The sequence below is a fragment of the Notothenia rossii genome (genome assembly GCF_949606895.1).
Source record: "Notothenia rossii genome assembly, chromosome: 7".
Classification (NCBI taxonomy): domain Eukaryota; kingdom Metazoa; phylum Chordata; class Actinopteri; order Perciformes; family Nototheniidae; genus Notothenia; species Notothenia rossii.
Window position 1 is genome coordinate 36,669,487 of NC_136905.1, and position 16,672 is coordinate 36,686,158.

Here is a 16,672-nt window from a genome sequence, read left to right on the forward strand (position 1 = left end):
CGACCGCTAGTCCCTACGGACTGGCGCCGACCCGTTTTTGAGGCGGTTCACAATCTTTCCCACCCCGGTAGGAAACCGTCCGTGAAGTTGGTGTCGCAGAAGTTCGTGTGGCAGGGGCTTAAGAAGGACGTGAAGTCCTGGGTCGACGCATGCGTGGCTTGTCAACGGGCTAAAGTCCACCGCCATACTAGGGCCCCTTTTGAACTGTTTGCGGTTCCTGAGAGGAGGTTTGACCATGTCAATGTCGACCTCGTAGGTCCGCTTCCCCCCTCTCACGGTTTCACCTACCTGTTTACGATGGTGGACAGGACGACCCGCTGGCCCGAGGCCGTTCCCCTCACCTCGACGTCAGCTTCCGACGTCGCCCGCGCTTTCATCGGCACGTGGGTGGCGCGCTTCGGGACCCCGTCTGACCTCTCCTCTGACCGCGGTTCTCAGTTCACCTCGGAGCTGTGGAACGCTGTTGCTGTGGGTTTGGGTGTCAAGCTGCACCGCACCACCGCATATCACCCCCAGGCTAACGGATTGTGTGAGCGGTTTCACCGATCCATGCAGGCGTCACTGCGTGCCGGATTGACAGACGGCAACTGGGTGGATAAGCTCCCTTGGGTTATGCTCGGCCTCAGGTGTGCCCCCAAGGAAGACCTGCAGTCCTCGTCGGCGGAGCTCGTCTATGGCCAGACGCTACGGGTCCCCGGGGAATTCATTCCCACCGCCACTGTGCCCTGGTCTGCAGCCGGGCAGCGCTCCTCCCTGCTGGAGACCGCCGGGACATTCACGCCCGTCCCCACGTCGCAGCACAGCAACCCAGCTTTCCGGGTGTCCCCCGGATTACGGTCGGCGGATTTCGTTTTTATTCGCCACGACGCTCACCGCGGTCCCCTGCGCCCCCCTTACGACGGTCCGTTCAGGGTCATACGTCACGGGGACAAGAGCCTGGTGGTGGACGTTGGTGGCAGGCCTGAGACTGTGTCCGTTGATCGGATTAAGCCTGCTCACGTGGACGTTGCCAGGCCGTTGGAGTTGGCTCTGCCCCCACGTCGGGGCCGCCCTCCCATGTCCCGCCCCCCACCCCCTGTGGGGATGCCCTCGCCCTCGTTGGCGCCCCTGCCCCTGCCCTCGCCTGCGGCCCCGCCCTCCTCAGCCCCTGTGGTCCGTACGCGCCGGGGTCGGGCGGTACTTCCTCCCAGGTGCGAGGGTTTTGACTATGGGTGAATTCTTGGGGGGCTTGTGTGGTGATTGACACTATTCACCCACGGAACTATGGGTTGGGGTATTGTTCCGCACGGACATTAGTGAGTTGACCGGACTTCCTGTTTGCCCCGGTCTTATCTTCCCGGGCTGAAAGCTGTTTACATGTTGTTCTGATGTTAAATAAAAGTCTAGCTTGTACCTTCGATACCCCGCCTCCGACTCCCGTCTCTCGGCACTACAGTTTACATAATTTGTGATCAAAACGTTTGAGACTCATTGAGATAACTTAGACTAAAGTGAACTATCTAAACACTCAAGAGTCCTTTACCTCACTGAGCCTCTCAGTCTGACAGGACAGAGCTCTCCCTCCATATTATTGTAGAAACGGCTTCTTATATCCGTTAGCGCAGCAGAAGCTAACAACAATCCCCGCGGTATCCCCGCGGTATCCCCTCTCTCTATCTCTCTCACTTTGGCTGTGAGCTTCGGGCGCCTGATAAGCCAATATCCCCCACTTTCATCACTACAGAACCCATCGTACAGGGCAAAGGGAAAATGTAACCGGGGTGAAAAGGGTGTAAATCTTTACTTAATTATGAATGTTGTTACATCAAGGCTGAAAATTCGTTTTTTTTTTATTATATCTTGTGGAAGTGCAGATCCCCTATCCTCCACCAGGGGGTGCTGCAGCACCCTCAGCACCCCTACTTCCCACGGCCCTGGACCAACAGCCTCTTTTTCTAGAAGGCATTGTAGGTGGTGTGGTCTCGCTTCTTTCCAGCACTCTGAGGCTTTCTGCTGCCGAAAAGACCAGGATGAGGCAGACGTTCTTCGAGGCTCAGGAGGAGGACATGAGGAAAGAATGTCAGAGAGTCTCTCCATATTCTTTTCTGTGAACAGAATGGGAAACTTTAACTGTAAATGACTATATTTAAGATGAACACTAAAAATCAAGGATCATTTCTTTGCTCAGTATGGAACTGGCCAATATCTTTACTGAATTACATTCCTCGTTCGCGTCCTGAACTGTCAGTTGTGTATAAGGTTATTTTCTCTCACTAACAGAATTTATTTAAAAATTGATTTTAGTTTTAAACTTAAAGCCATTTTTGTGATTGACCAAATTCGTGTTGTGCTGAAGGTTCAGTACGCAGAACCTCCACACTGGAAGACTGGAAGCCCTCAGTCGGGGGGGATGTGACTGTAAAACATCACACAGAGGCTTAACAACAGATAACTGATGATTTGTATTATCTACCTATTGTTTAAAAGCTTGTGAAATTAAATAAAGCATAGTTCTTATGACACCACAGTGGGAATGTCTCCGACTGTAGTGTCACTATGCGTTTATATATTGGAATTATTGTAGACCCTCAACAAGCAATTACTGTGTTTTAATTCGATTTTCCAACCATTTACTTAGTAAATTCATAAACATTTAAAATAATTGGGATTTCAACCTGTAGCTGAGCCTTGGCGTCGCCCTCCACGCCTCCCTCTCGGCTTGCCACGTCCTACACAGCCACTTTTAGGGGACTGTAAAGTGTCTCCTACAGAGCGTGCCCGTTTCCTCTCCTCAGCTGCTTTCTGTGACCAAGTAACAACTCATTTAAGGTTGATGTTGCTGATAAACTGATACCATATGACAGTGGACAAATACAAGTAAATTCATTCACTTGAAGAACTTTTGCTTCAAGTTTTTCCTACCATATACAACTAATGAAGTAAAACAAGTTGAACAAGCTTTATTTAGTAAGCCTCTGCCCCCCATGTTGTAATGATGAACCGTTTTGCAAAGGCCCTATACATTGATCCAAAATCCAGTTACTCTTGGCCTGTTCAGCATTTTTTGGATAACAGATAGTGCCAAATTCAAGTGGGAAATGAATGAGGTCATATGGGTTAAAACACCAACCTTAGCTTCAGCTAGCATGTGTTCATGCTTCAGCTCAAGAGCCATGTGTTTCCCTTCTTTGGATGTGGGATTATTGGGGTCTGGGTTGTGTTTTGTTGCCATTACAACACAGCCAGCCAGACAGACAGACAGACACAACAGATATGCAACAGCTGCTGTATGAGACAAACAGAGATAGAGAGACAGATTGTAAGATTGAGATGGATAGATGAAGAAATAGATAATGAATAATAGAAAAAGATAGAAACAATAACTATAAGAAAGGTAGTTAGATAGACAGAGAGATAGGTTGAGTTTGGCTCTTAAAAGTGCCGTTGGTTTTATGATGGTGTAGATCAGTGTATGGGTTTGTGGTGTGGGTACAGGAGCTGCAGGAGAGAACAGAAAAAGTGAATTATGTAGTGAAACTAGTTTTTTGAAATGCACATTGTGACGGTTTAACTACTTTAGACAGACTGGGTTCATTTTTGTGTTTCCTGTTTCATACGCGCAACAAGCACATGGACGTGGACTATGCCCCTCCCCCCCAAACATATATTAAAATGTCGGCCAGCGTTAGTACTGTCATGTGTAAAACAAAAGCGATTAAGATAACGTATAACTCACACTTTAACACCGACGTATGTAGCCGTAATTAAGACAAATATTTTTCACACACCACTTATGAGCTGATATAAATGTAGCTAAACTAGTTTAAGCTTATGTTGAACGTGAGCTAGCTAGCTAGCCGCCCGCAAGAATAATTTCACATTAATGTTGCTTTGCTGATTATGGCGAAAGCATTTCTCAGACTTAGAACAGTTCAGTATGTATGATGAACCATGCGAGTAAAGGCTTAAAAAAAAGCCTCAATTATTAAATCTAAGCAAAACATGTATCAGACTTTAGTGACCCAACTTACTTTGTCACAGGATGGATCGCAATGCCGGTGGCAGCGTCTTTGGCCAATAGGTGGTGCTCTGAATGATGTAATTTCCTGTACCGATTATACAATAAAATATTAATACATTTCCTATATTTTGACACGATAACTCTTTAATAACCTAAATAGCCTACGGACAAAAACCAAAAAGTATATATTGCCTTATAAAATGCAGAAAAGTTTAAACATCTAACATGATAATAATAAATAAAAAATAATGATATCTTAAACCAAAATAAATAAAATGGAAAATTAACCGACAACAACAATTTAACATAAATAAAACAAGGATTAAAACAAGGATAAGTTTGACTCAATGTTGTGTAAAGTACCCGTTATGGTTAAAAAAAATATTTTTTATTTTTATTTTTTGAAAATAATGCAGCTTCCAGCTTCCCGAGAAACGAAGAGGAGACACGAACAATTCTTCCACTTGAAATGCGTTTAAACTGTGTCAGAGAGATGTTTAATCGGTTCATTTTAATTGGGGGTTATGGGTAGTGTAGTGTCTTCGGCCATCCTAAACTCGATGATGCTCGAAATGTCCCTTATAGGCCTACGTCTGTTTCCGGTTATTTTTATTTTGAAATTCAGTTCCTGAAGGACGGCAAAAAAGCCAGAGATTATAGAATTAAACAAATAAATTAAAAAAAGGATAATTGTGTGTTATTGTTGACTAAATAACAGTGTGTTATTTTGAAAAGAATAACAAATTAAAAGGAAAAATGAGCCCCATTTATTTTCCTCACAGACAGCAACAAAAGTCCGAAATGATACGATTTTAAATAAAAGCAATAATCGTGGCTTGATATTGAGTAAGAACATGTTTTTATGAACCACACAGCTTCTGGTCTTCCTATAACACGTAATGCCGTGAGACTACCAACAGAAATACATTGCTTTTAAAATCGTGCTGTGCAACACGAAAAAAAGGGGAAAATCGTGTTGGTGAACACGAATCAATAGATTAAAATTTTTGTTGGTGAACACGAAATGCCGTGAGACTGGGTTGAATTATTGTAATATTTTTGAAACCGGATGTTGTTTACTTTCTCTTTTCTGGCTGATAGCTCCGCAATTCGGGGTTCTACAGTGATGACATTACATGTGTGTAATCTGTAGAGTCTCAGCTTTAATCGGATATCTTGTTTGTGCAGTGACCATAAGTAATAAGCGCATTGCTACCGTGAGTGCTGTGCAAAAGTCCGTTAGCATTAGTTAGCATTTTTTCCCTCCATGCTAATTCAAAGGCTTGGTATTACTCTTGTGTTTCTTTTAGCTAAAAATGGTTCATATTGTTAGTTAGCTGAGTTTCTTATCGTTAAAAGGGTATGGAACATTAATAGTTTCATAAATGTTAAGAAGCCCTGAGACATAGTCTCGTAAAAACACGGTGGGGGGGGGGGTCCACTGGGGGGACCCTAGGGCTTAAGAGGTTAAGGCTACTAACAACTTTATTACACGGCTTAGTTGAATACTTGATTCTGATTGTAAATTCTTAACATGTGACACGTTGTTAATAAAGTAGTACAGACCGCTGTCAAGGACTATAATGAAGGTTGCTAAGGAGGATCAAGAAAGAGAAAGGAAAAGAGGTTAAAAGACGGAGCGCTGGACGTCAGATAAATCACCAGAAGAAGGCAGACAGGAAGTAAACAATAACAGGGCACGGAGTGGGCTCTGTAGTTTGTTTTGTATATGGCCATGTACAGGCTCGGTTCCAGAACAAAATGACTCCGGGTGCATCTCAGATTACAGGAGGCGCAGGAGTTGTAGGTTTGCATGAGCAATAGTGGCCGGCAACAGCAATGAAAAATAGCATTGATGGTCCCCAATAAACAGATTATGGCATTTCTTATGTTTTGAAACCAAGCAAGTGAGAACATTTCAAGTGAGTTAAAAGTGCAATCCTGAAATATTTCATATAGTCCAAAGTGGACTATGGCAAAGAAAAGCACAAAAGCTTCAAAACTGTACTGATAAAGCAAATGAGAACATATTGTAAATCAAGGCAAATATTATTTAAACCAGCTCATGGTTTGAAATGGCAAACATTGAAAAGCAAAAGTATTATTAAAACCATGTACTAAATCATCACCTTGTTCCCATCATATACTCTGGGAAGAGAATATTTACTTTGCTTGAAAACTGGAATCACATCATCATGTGAGGTTGACTTTGTGACCTGGAGAACATTTCAGCTGCATCATTAGCTTGTTGATAAGCTTGGGATATGAGATAGTTTTGTAGCCATGGTGAAGGCATCTGTGCTATTGTATGCATTATTTTTGACCGAACATTTCTAAAGGCATGGCAGAATATGGCACTATTTTCACATGAATATTCTAGCCCTTTTCTGTTTGTATACCACGAGCTGCAAAATGACCGCCTAATGTGGAGTTTATTTGTATATAACATTACAAGACTGATTCTTATTATTACATTATATGCTTATTGTGCTCATGAGATTGCTATGACTATAGAATAAATAGACACAATCACTAATCCCAGGTTCTGATGGGTTAGATACCAACGAGCGGAATAGTCAGAAGAAAGTTTAGCTTGCAATATTGAAAGTAGCAAGGTCGAGTGCAGAGACTGAGAGAACATAAAGAGGTAGTCAGAACAGCACATCGCACCGGCCTTCACTTTGTATGGGAGCCGTGCTCCCCCGCAAAGCTAGGAAGCAACATTATGGTTTCCCACAAAGGTTAGAGAAAAAAAATTAGTATGATGGTGCCAGAGTAGGGAGGGACTTCCACAGGCCGGCCGAATGCTGATTGGAGGATCGTGTTTCCAAGAGACTCTATCTGAGTTTGCACGCCAACCAAAGACAACCGAGTCTAAACCATGGTATCTCTTCAGCTAGTCTTGACCAATCATAAATGTACGGGCAACACCCTGTGTAATAAAATGTATTGTCGCACGAGGTTCGGGGCCCTTTACGGATTCGGTGGTTACAGATTATAGCTTTGCTAGCTGTGATTTCGGAGACGTGACGAGTCCTTGGCCAAGTGAATATATATTTTGCTCTCTTTACAATAAATAGTTCAACTTAGAAGTTGCCTGTCTTTTCCGGAATTCTGAACCCAACACTAACCCCACTGTACAGACGGGTACTTGTTTAGAAATAGGCTACCTGGGCAGGCTCTGTTTTGCCGTGGTATCTGGCACCTACGGGCCGCAGAGGGGCGGCGTAGTTTTGGGCGACGAACCCCTAGATTCCATTGGGTCCGTCAGCGGCGTGTTACGGCTGCGCCGCGGTTTTGGTCCGGCCTCCTCTGGCGTCATACCCTACCGGGAGCGTTTCAGAAGCATTTCAGAAGCGGAGTGTCTTGCCTGCCGACTCGCAGTTTTTGTTGATTTGGGCAAATTTCCTGGACAGGCTACTTTGTACAGACAAAGTTAATAATAATTGTAATATCCCAGTTATAAACGACATGAATCAAAGATGTGTTGCTGTATTTTAGTGGTAAAAAAATGCATTCACTGGGCTCGACATTATAAATGGTCCGCTGGCCCGGAAGCACTATTTAGACACCCCGGGCCAGCATAACATACTTTCCACTTGCCCGCTCGGGCAACTAAAAATATTGTTTCAACATTTTTTTTCCTGTGGTATTGGTATTTTGACTAGCAATTTTGTTAAATTGTTTCGTTTATTAACGCTAGAACCTAGCGTTTCGTGAGTCACTTGTCCTTGTTGGGTGAAAAGCAAACAGCTGTTTGCTGCGGAGCGCAGCGCGAGCAGGCTCTCGTGAGCGGGAGCGCGCTCCTTCATGACAGACTATCGCGCCACCTAACCATTCGCCAAAATGTTTTTAATACCAGCGGTAACCGGCGAAACGCCGGGCAAAAAACAATCTTCAAATAAAAGAAAGACATCGGAGGAGTTAAAGGAGAGTGACAGGGAGCATGAGAAGAAGAGGCAGAGAAAGTTTCAGCCAGCTTGATCGATGGAGTTGGCTTCTAGCGGTGCAGTGACACGTCCTAAAACCCTTTTATAATCTATCGATTAGATTTATGATTCGAAAATTATAAAAGTAGGGTAGACATGTGGAGATTATCCGGCTGAACAAAACGTGCATTTATCAAACAGGTTTGTTTTCCACAGATCTTATTTCCAGCTATTTTCCAAAACCCTGTGGAGAAATCCCATTGCTTTTTTGTCGAGGGAACCAGCGGCTTACTTCCTGATTTTATGACGCGTCACTGGCTGCACCTCTCAATATGATGCCAATATAAACAAGGTCTTCTGTCGGCTCTGTACATCAATGCCAATCCTATGCTGACAAGTAAGTGAAGAGTAGAAAATATAAAAGGTATTGGCTATAGGGAAATGTCCCAGAAGTTTAGGATAATGAAGGTTCTAATCTAATCTATTACATAGCCATTACATTTCTAACTCATAATGACAGGAAGGCAGAAAGTGCATTATACAAATAATAATACTCATAATAATAGCAGACATTTTTTTTAACAATGACCACAATATAATTATTTTAATAAACCAAATATGAACAATTGAGGAAAATGAGGAAGAAATGATTATTCAAATGTTGTAGTACAAGTAGTAATGTAGTTAGTGCATAAATTACTATGGCAACAAATGTGTTAATTTTCTTCATTATTAGTCGTTTTTTTTTGGACGAATGCTCCGGGCCAGTGGCTTTTTACCCTTAAAGAGCCTGTGACACGATTTTCCCCCATCATCCAAACCCATCAATTTGAGTAAATATTGTCCCCTTGAAAACCGTTACTGAACTGATTTTGGATATTTGTACTTTGATAACCATTAATCTGCCCTTCAATGTTGACCATTTCCTGGATCTTCTCGGGGATTCTTCAAGTCCCGCCAAATAATGGGTGACGTCATTGCGGGCCAAACGCTCCAGCTGCACCGTTCAGGATCCCAGCATCTGCATGTAAACGCACGATGGCGCACACAGCAGCAAGCTCAGACAGCGATGACAGTTTAATTTTGAACGTGTCTGAGAGCTCATATGAGGCTGAAGGATCGGTTTATTTTGTATCTGTTAGAAGTTTAGGAATTAGGTGCGTCAATATGGGCGGTCATACGGTCATGTAGCCAGTGGTGGACAGGGACTAAAAACCTGCCCGGGACTCTCGACCGGCCCACTTCGGTACAACTAGTAAATTGTCAACGGGGGGAGCGGGGGATGTGCTAGTGACTTATCCGACCGGCCCACTTCGGTACCGGCCCATCGGGATTCCTCCCGATGGCCAGTCCGCCACTGCACCCAGCCCAGCCCACGTAAACTGTCAACGGGGGGAGCCTCGCTGCGGGGAAACGGTGGACCTAGTGTCCCGATCGGAGTGGGAATAATAATAATAATAATCCGTGCATTTTATCCATTAATTTCCCCAACGTTGTGGTAAAAAAAAACACACGTTTAATCCATGTTGGTGTACTACTACAACCAGTGGTGAAGTGGGGATGTTTTTACTGGGTGGCCGGGGTGGTGGGTGGACGGGAGACACTATGGACGCGCTCGTGAACTTTCAACTTACATGATGCCGTTTAGACAATATAATAATAAAGGGCGGTGCCGGCTGTCAGCGAACCGATCCGGCCTTTCTGTGCGACTATCGCTCAAATGCGGGACATAGTCTCAATGTGTGGGACGTGGGACAAATAATAAAAATTCTGTGTGTGCAGTCCCGCACAGTGCGGGACACCTGGTCACCCTACACACACAGTTCTGCCCCTCACACACACACGCTTCAAATCAAGTTGCATAAATGCTTGAGCTACGTTTTTATTATAATTACTGTGAAATCTGCCTATTATGTTTTCGTCATTATTACAACAAACACACACTTGCAACTGATAACACTGGCAATTATTTTAGATGTATTAGACTATTAAAAAAAGAAATCATGCTTCAAATAAGTGGGGGTACGGCGTACCCCCGCGTCCAACGCCCACTACACCACTGACTGCAACTACAAAAAGCTAAGGTTTGTTTTCTCATCAGGAAATGCAGACCGGCTCAAACAAAAGATTTTTAAATCATCATCCTCACGATCATTTAATGTATCATATGTTTGCCGAATTGACATGAAAGCACTAATAAATGTAGTTTCATCCATTAGAGTTTACAAAAATAATCGATTTGTTTTTATATCACATCCGACGGGAGGAAATTGTGCAGCTCTCACTACCGATTTTTAATCCTAATTTAATCATCATCTTCACCACGAGCATTTATGTTTATGTTCGCCGAATTGACATGAAAGCACTGACAAATATGAATATACTGTAGTCAACTTCATTAAAACGTTATTAACGTGCCTAAACTCAGTAATTCACCATTTCTACGCATGACAACACACTTTGTCCGTGTTTGGCTCTCTCGCCGCACAGTGAAGCGTTCCCGCATTGACGTCACTTCCGGCTTCCCCCAAAACCTCAAAATGAGTCGAAGGAATTTTCCCGCGATGTTCGAAATTATTGATATTTATCGGAACGGTATCGCTTTTTCTTTTTTAAACTGACGGTTCGAGATTACTAGTAGCCCACTATTTCATTGCACAACAGTTGTTGGGTTCGTGTCACAGGCTCTTTAATGTCTACCCCTTCATCATCATAATTATTCTATATATAGCCTATAATTTACACAGTGCCTGTAAACCGGAGGAGAACGCTGGCATTTCTCCTCCTACTTGAAAGACTACGGAGGGATAGGGTCTGCACAATTAGTTTGTGTGTGTGTATATATATATATATATATACTCTGAACATTCCACTTCCTGCCTGTCCGACATTACCTTACGGCTGCGTCGCGTCGAAAAATAGACTTCAATCCTATTTCGAGCGGAGCCCAGCGGCGAGACGCTTCTGAGCCGTAACGCGGCGCGTCTGGTGGAATAGCACCCATTGACTAGAGTGGCCGGTAACGTGGCCGTAACGCGCCGCAGACGGACCCGGTGGAATCTAGAGGGAAGACTGCTGCTCCAGGTTTGAGGGCGGTGAGTCAGGCGGGAGTAAGCTAGTGTCCACAACGGATGGTAACGTGATGTCCCCATCTGACCTGTTGCTACTGTCTGCAGTAGATGCAGTGTTGCTGGCGTTTAGTGATGGTTGCTTTAACCATTTTCGTATAAATGATTATCCACAGAAATGTATCACTGCTGTGGAAGCACTTTGGAAATGATGCACGTGCAGCGGAGCAGGTCACGCGCACCTGACACAATTGGTTGTTAGTATTTTTCGCTCCGTTCTCTTTTTTGAATAGAGGGTGCATAACATTCAACTGCCCAGAAGATCCTGACGCGAAGCCTGAAGGGTAAACACACCAGGTTTACTAATCTACCCGCACAATTTGTCTGGTGTCGGAATGTCTCGCTATGTTAGTGTAGCCGGTCTGGGCCTACTTCTCAGCAGACCCTTGCTACGACTCTGCGTTGTGTTGTGCGTGTTTGATGGACAAGGAGATTCGGTTGTTGTCTTTAACCGAAACTGTGGCGTATTTATTCCTCTGCATGAAGTAAACACAATAATGCAGCAGCATTAATAAACATGGACGTCTGCAACACACCAGTCTCAGTCTGCCATACAAACAACTGAGAGACTAGTACTTATAAAACATTCAGATATCAAATCTGTCACAATAGATCACAATACACTGTACAATTACAGTTACACTGGAAATGTATACACCACCGGCTAATTAGTATTTTTAGACATGTTAATAAAACAATAAAATAAACACATAGTACAAAACACAATAGACCAAAAACATGGGAGCAACAAACATACCTGCATGAAGTAAACACAATAATGCAGCAGCATTAATAAACATGGACGTCTGCAACACACCAGTCTGTGGTGGGGAAAAGACGCCATTAAACATGCTGCAGGTGCTGTGTGTGAGTCCTCACAAGTGCTGCTAAACAGTACACTTAACTAAAAGTTTGCTAAAACACTCAAACTTCTGCAAAACAACTACACAGCAACACATTAGCACCATGGAATGATATTATAACCTTGTTTCACAGTTTAAGATTATATAAATACTGTAAACATCATTTAGAACAGAAATCTACAAAGAGCACATGACAAACTCTCCTCACCTCAGTCTGCCATACAAACAACTGAGTGAGAGAGGGTGCAACGCAGGTAGATGACGTCACTGCCGAAAGTGAAGACTTCAAAATAAAAGCATTAGCTCCCAAAACGGTCTTTTGTAGTAAACATACCAAAATAAAAGTGACAATAAATAATATTAGAATAATAAAATAAAACGTGAGGGATTATTGGTGGAATGCATTCCTGTATATTTATATACCTGCTACATTAGTACATTCTTAAAAAACAAAACACCATTTCATTTCGGGTTAAAATGTGTTGTAACTGCGTTACTGAGCATTGTAACAGGTAATATATTACGCACATTTCATTAGTAATGCGTTACAGCAAAAAGTAATATATTACTGTAACTCCGTTACTTTTGTAACGCGTTACACCCAACACTGCTTGTAGTTGGTAAGGCATATTTGCAGCATTACGATGATGCAGAGAGGATGTGAGATTAATAGTAACTGTATAAATGTCGACAAAAAAACCCACTTTTGAATAGATCCTTAATGTTGCCTGTGTATTTGTGAGCGCTTTCCCACGCAAAGCCGGATTTAATGTATAGCTTTACCCTATATGGGTGTATGTGAATGCAACTCAGATTTATCATATTTGCTCAGTCAGCCAAGCATTAATGGCCAGCAGGAAATAAAGTGTGTATTTGACGGAGTGTGTGACAGTGGACTGATTCGACACTGGATTTCCGTCCTGCTGTGCCCCGCTCTAATGTACCTATCATGCACGTGATATATGGCTGCGTGTATATGTTAGGGTTCACCTGGCAAGCATGTCACCTGCAGTCTCTGTGCCATTATGATGGATCAGTGGTTCTTCCTGGGGTTTTTTTTCACGAGATGAAGTAGATGCTGGTTACATAGTGTGGTATGTATGAAATAATAATTTGAAATGTAAATCAAGTGTAAACGCACAATCCTGCATGAATACAAACCCTATGAATGGCACACAAGCTGCATGCGTCCTTGAATTCCTGTAAACAGTGGTTGATGTTGAGGTTTTCTTCATATTATTACAGCATATGTGTGGGAAGGCTGCAAATAGGGCAATACACAGGTGACTGAGTAGAGCTATATCGAAGATATTCTTTCACTACTATTGGTCCGTCTTACAAGTAAACTCCTTTTTATAAATCACAGTTATTGCAGGCAGCATAAGGGATAAAGAAGGTCAATGTTGTTCATCTTTTTTAGGCCAATAATAGTGACAGGTTTACAACCCTCTTTGTGTCGAGAATAATACATTTATTTTCATATAAGTATATTTAGATGTCATTCTTAAAGTAAATTAATGTTTGAACAAAATCTGGTGATTTAAAAAAAAAAGAACCCCTGTTTCCAAACAAGATCTGAATGTTAAGACTTTCTTAATACATTTTTACTGAAATTCTCATATTTAGGGAGAGTTTTTCAAAAGCATCATAACCAAGGACACTTTAGAAACGGAATGATCGTAGATTAACGAGTCCTTCCTACTCACTTGAGAGCATCTGAAAGGGCCAGTTAGGACTACTGCAACAGTTTCGTCAGACACGCTTTTTTAACTGGCAATTGATATAGAGTTAATACATATGGAAAGGAAAACCTATTCCAGCCTGTGCAACGTCTGTGTTTCACCAAACATCGACAAACGCTGTTATCCCGTTAGGAGTAATCACCCCGCCAAACTTTTATTCTGTTGCGTTGGCTTTAAAGCTTTTTTTGTTGGCACGCCTTGGCAACGCCTTTTATCAGCCGAATAAAAAATGTGGAATAAAAGTGATAAACAAAACATGAATACAACACTTCTTTCCCACACCCTGCACACACGCACACACCCGCACACACCCACACACACACACACACACACACACACACACACACACACACACACACACACACACACACACACACACACACACACACACACACACACACACACACACACACACACACAGTTTTGTTCTAAAGGACCATTACTTCACAGCAGTGTCAGCCAATCTCCTCCAGAATGAGTTCAAACCGGAGAGACGTGATGTATGGAATACATATTTATTGTTACACGTCATATAAATGAAATGATTGCCATGATAATACAGCAGGAGAATGGAATGGTATTTGGCGATTAGGCCCCGGTTTGCAGGATAATCATTAGAAAGGGAAAGAACCGCTCCGATGAAAATCCCCAAAACCAGTGAAGTATAAAATACTGAGATGAACTGAGTTTCTTACCTTGTAGGGTGAGTGTGGTGATCTGGGCCCAGGAGTTCAAAACTTTTAATCTCAATCAGATCCGATCAGATTTTGAAATCCCATTTTTTGTGATGCAGGATCAGACAAATCGGACAGATTTTGTCCCTGGAGTTCAAAGCAATTCAGGATAGGATCAGCCTGATCCAGATTACGACTTTTCAAAATGACTAGATCCTGAATATCAGTGCTTTAATCCTACCGATCGCCATCTAGTGGACATGAAAAATAATTCAAGGAAGACAAGAGACCACATTGCAGACATCTATTGTCCGCAATTACTTTTGAAAGGTGATGACAGATGGACTTTTTTTTTGTTGAAGGTATTTTTTCTTTAATCTAAATTACATTTGTGATTGACAATCTTTGTTGTGATACTTTCATGAGCATAAACATTTATGTCATCAACATTTGGTTGAAAACAAAATAGGTCACCACAAACGTGACCAAAAAATGAAAAATAAAATTGATTTGCCATGAAGGCTAAAAATTGTGTATTATTTCAGTTAACAAACTTTGCCATCTTATTTATATTGAAACATATTTTTAAATAAATGGTACAGTACATTTTGCCCTGGTAATCCACTGGAAATCCACCCCTTTGGTGGGATCAGGATAATCCAGTTTTTTGGGATCAAACTGATCCCAATCCTGTGTTGTCGGTCTGAACTACCCATTTTGAAGATTTGATCCAGATTAAAGCTTGGATTGGATTTCCTGATCTGGTCGGATATCAAAGTGATCCTAATCCTGTTTTTTGGTTTTGAACTCCCCAAAATCCAAATCTGATCTAATCAGATAGGGATTAAAAGTTTTGAACTCCTGGGCCCTGGGGAGGAAATAATAGATTAATATATGTATGCGGCAGGAGGCTGGAATCACTGCTGGAGTTTACGGGTCATGCTGAGACTCTGACTCCCGAAATCAGTGCCGGTCTTATCTGAAAACGACCTGAGGGTCGCCTGCCTGGCTAGCAGGGCTTGACTACACCGCCCGAAGGTCGAACGTCCTGCCGAAGCAGGGATCTTGTTTATAACAGAAACCAAAGTTTAAGGTGGCCCACAGTGCACGAGACTGAAGTCTACGGGGACCCGCAGTCCACAAGACCGAAGTCTATGGGGACACACGGTCCCTTCTTCTTTCTCTTTTTTCTCTCTTACTCTCTCTTCCTTCTTTCTTTCTTTCCTCTCTCCTTCTTACGACCTGACGTCGCGGGGTATACATTTACACAGCACATTTTAACACAGACCGAAGTCTACGGGGACACACAGTCCGCAACCTGACGTCGCAGGTTATACATTTTTACACAGCACATTGTTCCCTGTGGGCGGGGCCTGTGGACTAGGACAGGAATGCAGTTTGAAATCCGATACCATGATGAACATGTATACGTGTAAACGTGTTATGAACCACCACCAGTTATATGCATAAATACCGTAGTTAGGGTCTGAGAGATCTTTGGGAAGCCAGTACGGCGCTGATGTCCGGGCGAAGGTAGGTTGTGAAGGCAGAGGAGGACCACCATCCTAGTTGTTGTAGGGATGAGGTAGAGAGACCTTGGTTAGCAGCAGAGGTGGCTGCACCTATCCTGAAGGAATGTCCCGAGTATGATATAGGAGATAGGCCGGATTGAATGAGAACTTGCTTGAGGTAGATTCTGAACAGGCGCTGCGTTAGGGGAGTATTTCCTTTAATAAGAAAAAGTGGTGAGGACGGATTGGTGGAGGGTCTGCAGCACAGGAATTTAATCATAGAATTAAAAGGGCAGAACGGGGAATCGATACGAGCTGCGATAACGGAGCAGGCTCCTCCGCATTTGGAGTGTTTGAGGCTGAGACTAAAGTGGCTGGCATTGAAAACTAGGTCGGAGAGACAGACATCTTGACTGGGGTCGAACGTGGGTGAATTCGCCAGGTCGGAGGAACGCGTAGAAGGCTAATATAAATACGGCATCGAGCAACGCATCGATATAGGGGGAGAATAATCCTTTCCTGAGTGTGGACAGCATGAGGCGCAGAACGGGAAGCGTGATAGGGAGCCTCGGGTCTACAGCGGGGGGGAACGTCTTATACAACCCTTTTAGAATAAGTTTAACTGTTGGGTTTGAAAATAGGCTGGGAAAGCTTGGATCGGAGCAGTGGATATTAAAGTGAATGCCTGCTAAGAGGCTCCGGATATACTGGGGTTTGAGGTTTCGGTCACTGGTGCAGTAGCACATGAAGGCGCACACGGTGGAGATGAGGACAGGTTTGAGTGAGACGCCTACTGAGCAGCAGAAAAAGGCAAACGTTCTCCAT

At 43.1% G+C, this 16,672-nt stretch overlaps 1 protein-coding gene across 1 annotated transcript; it reads right to left on the reverse strand.

Moving 5' to 3' along the window:
- Window positions 1–1,779: 1,779 nt before the first annotated feature.
- Window positions 1,780–16,144, reverse strand: LOC307047200 (uncharacterized protein; the record flags this gene model as incomplete). The annotated part of the gene is made up of 6 exons (XM_079693990.1): window positions 11,815–16,144; window positions 4,011–4,085; window positions 3,110–3,477; window positions 2,655–2,781; window positions 2,315–2,395; window positions 1,780–2,084 (listed from the first exon to the last, which is right to left on the reverse strand). Exons 3-6 carry the CDS (start codon window positions 3,209–3,211, stop codon window positions 1,780–1,782), a joined length of 615 nt encoding a protein of 204 aa, XP_079550116.1. The 5' UTR covers window positions 3,212–3,477; window positions 4,011–4,085; window positions 11,815–16,144.
- Window positions 16,145–16,672: the final 528 nt, after the last annotated feature.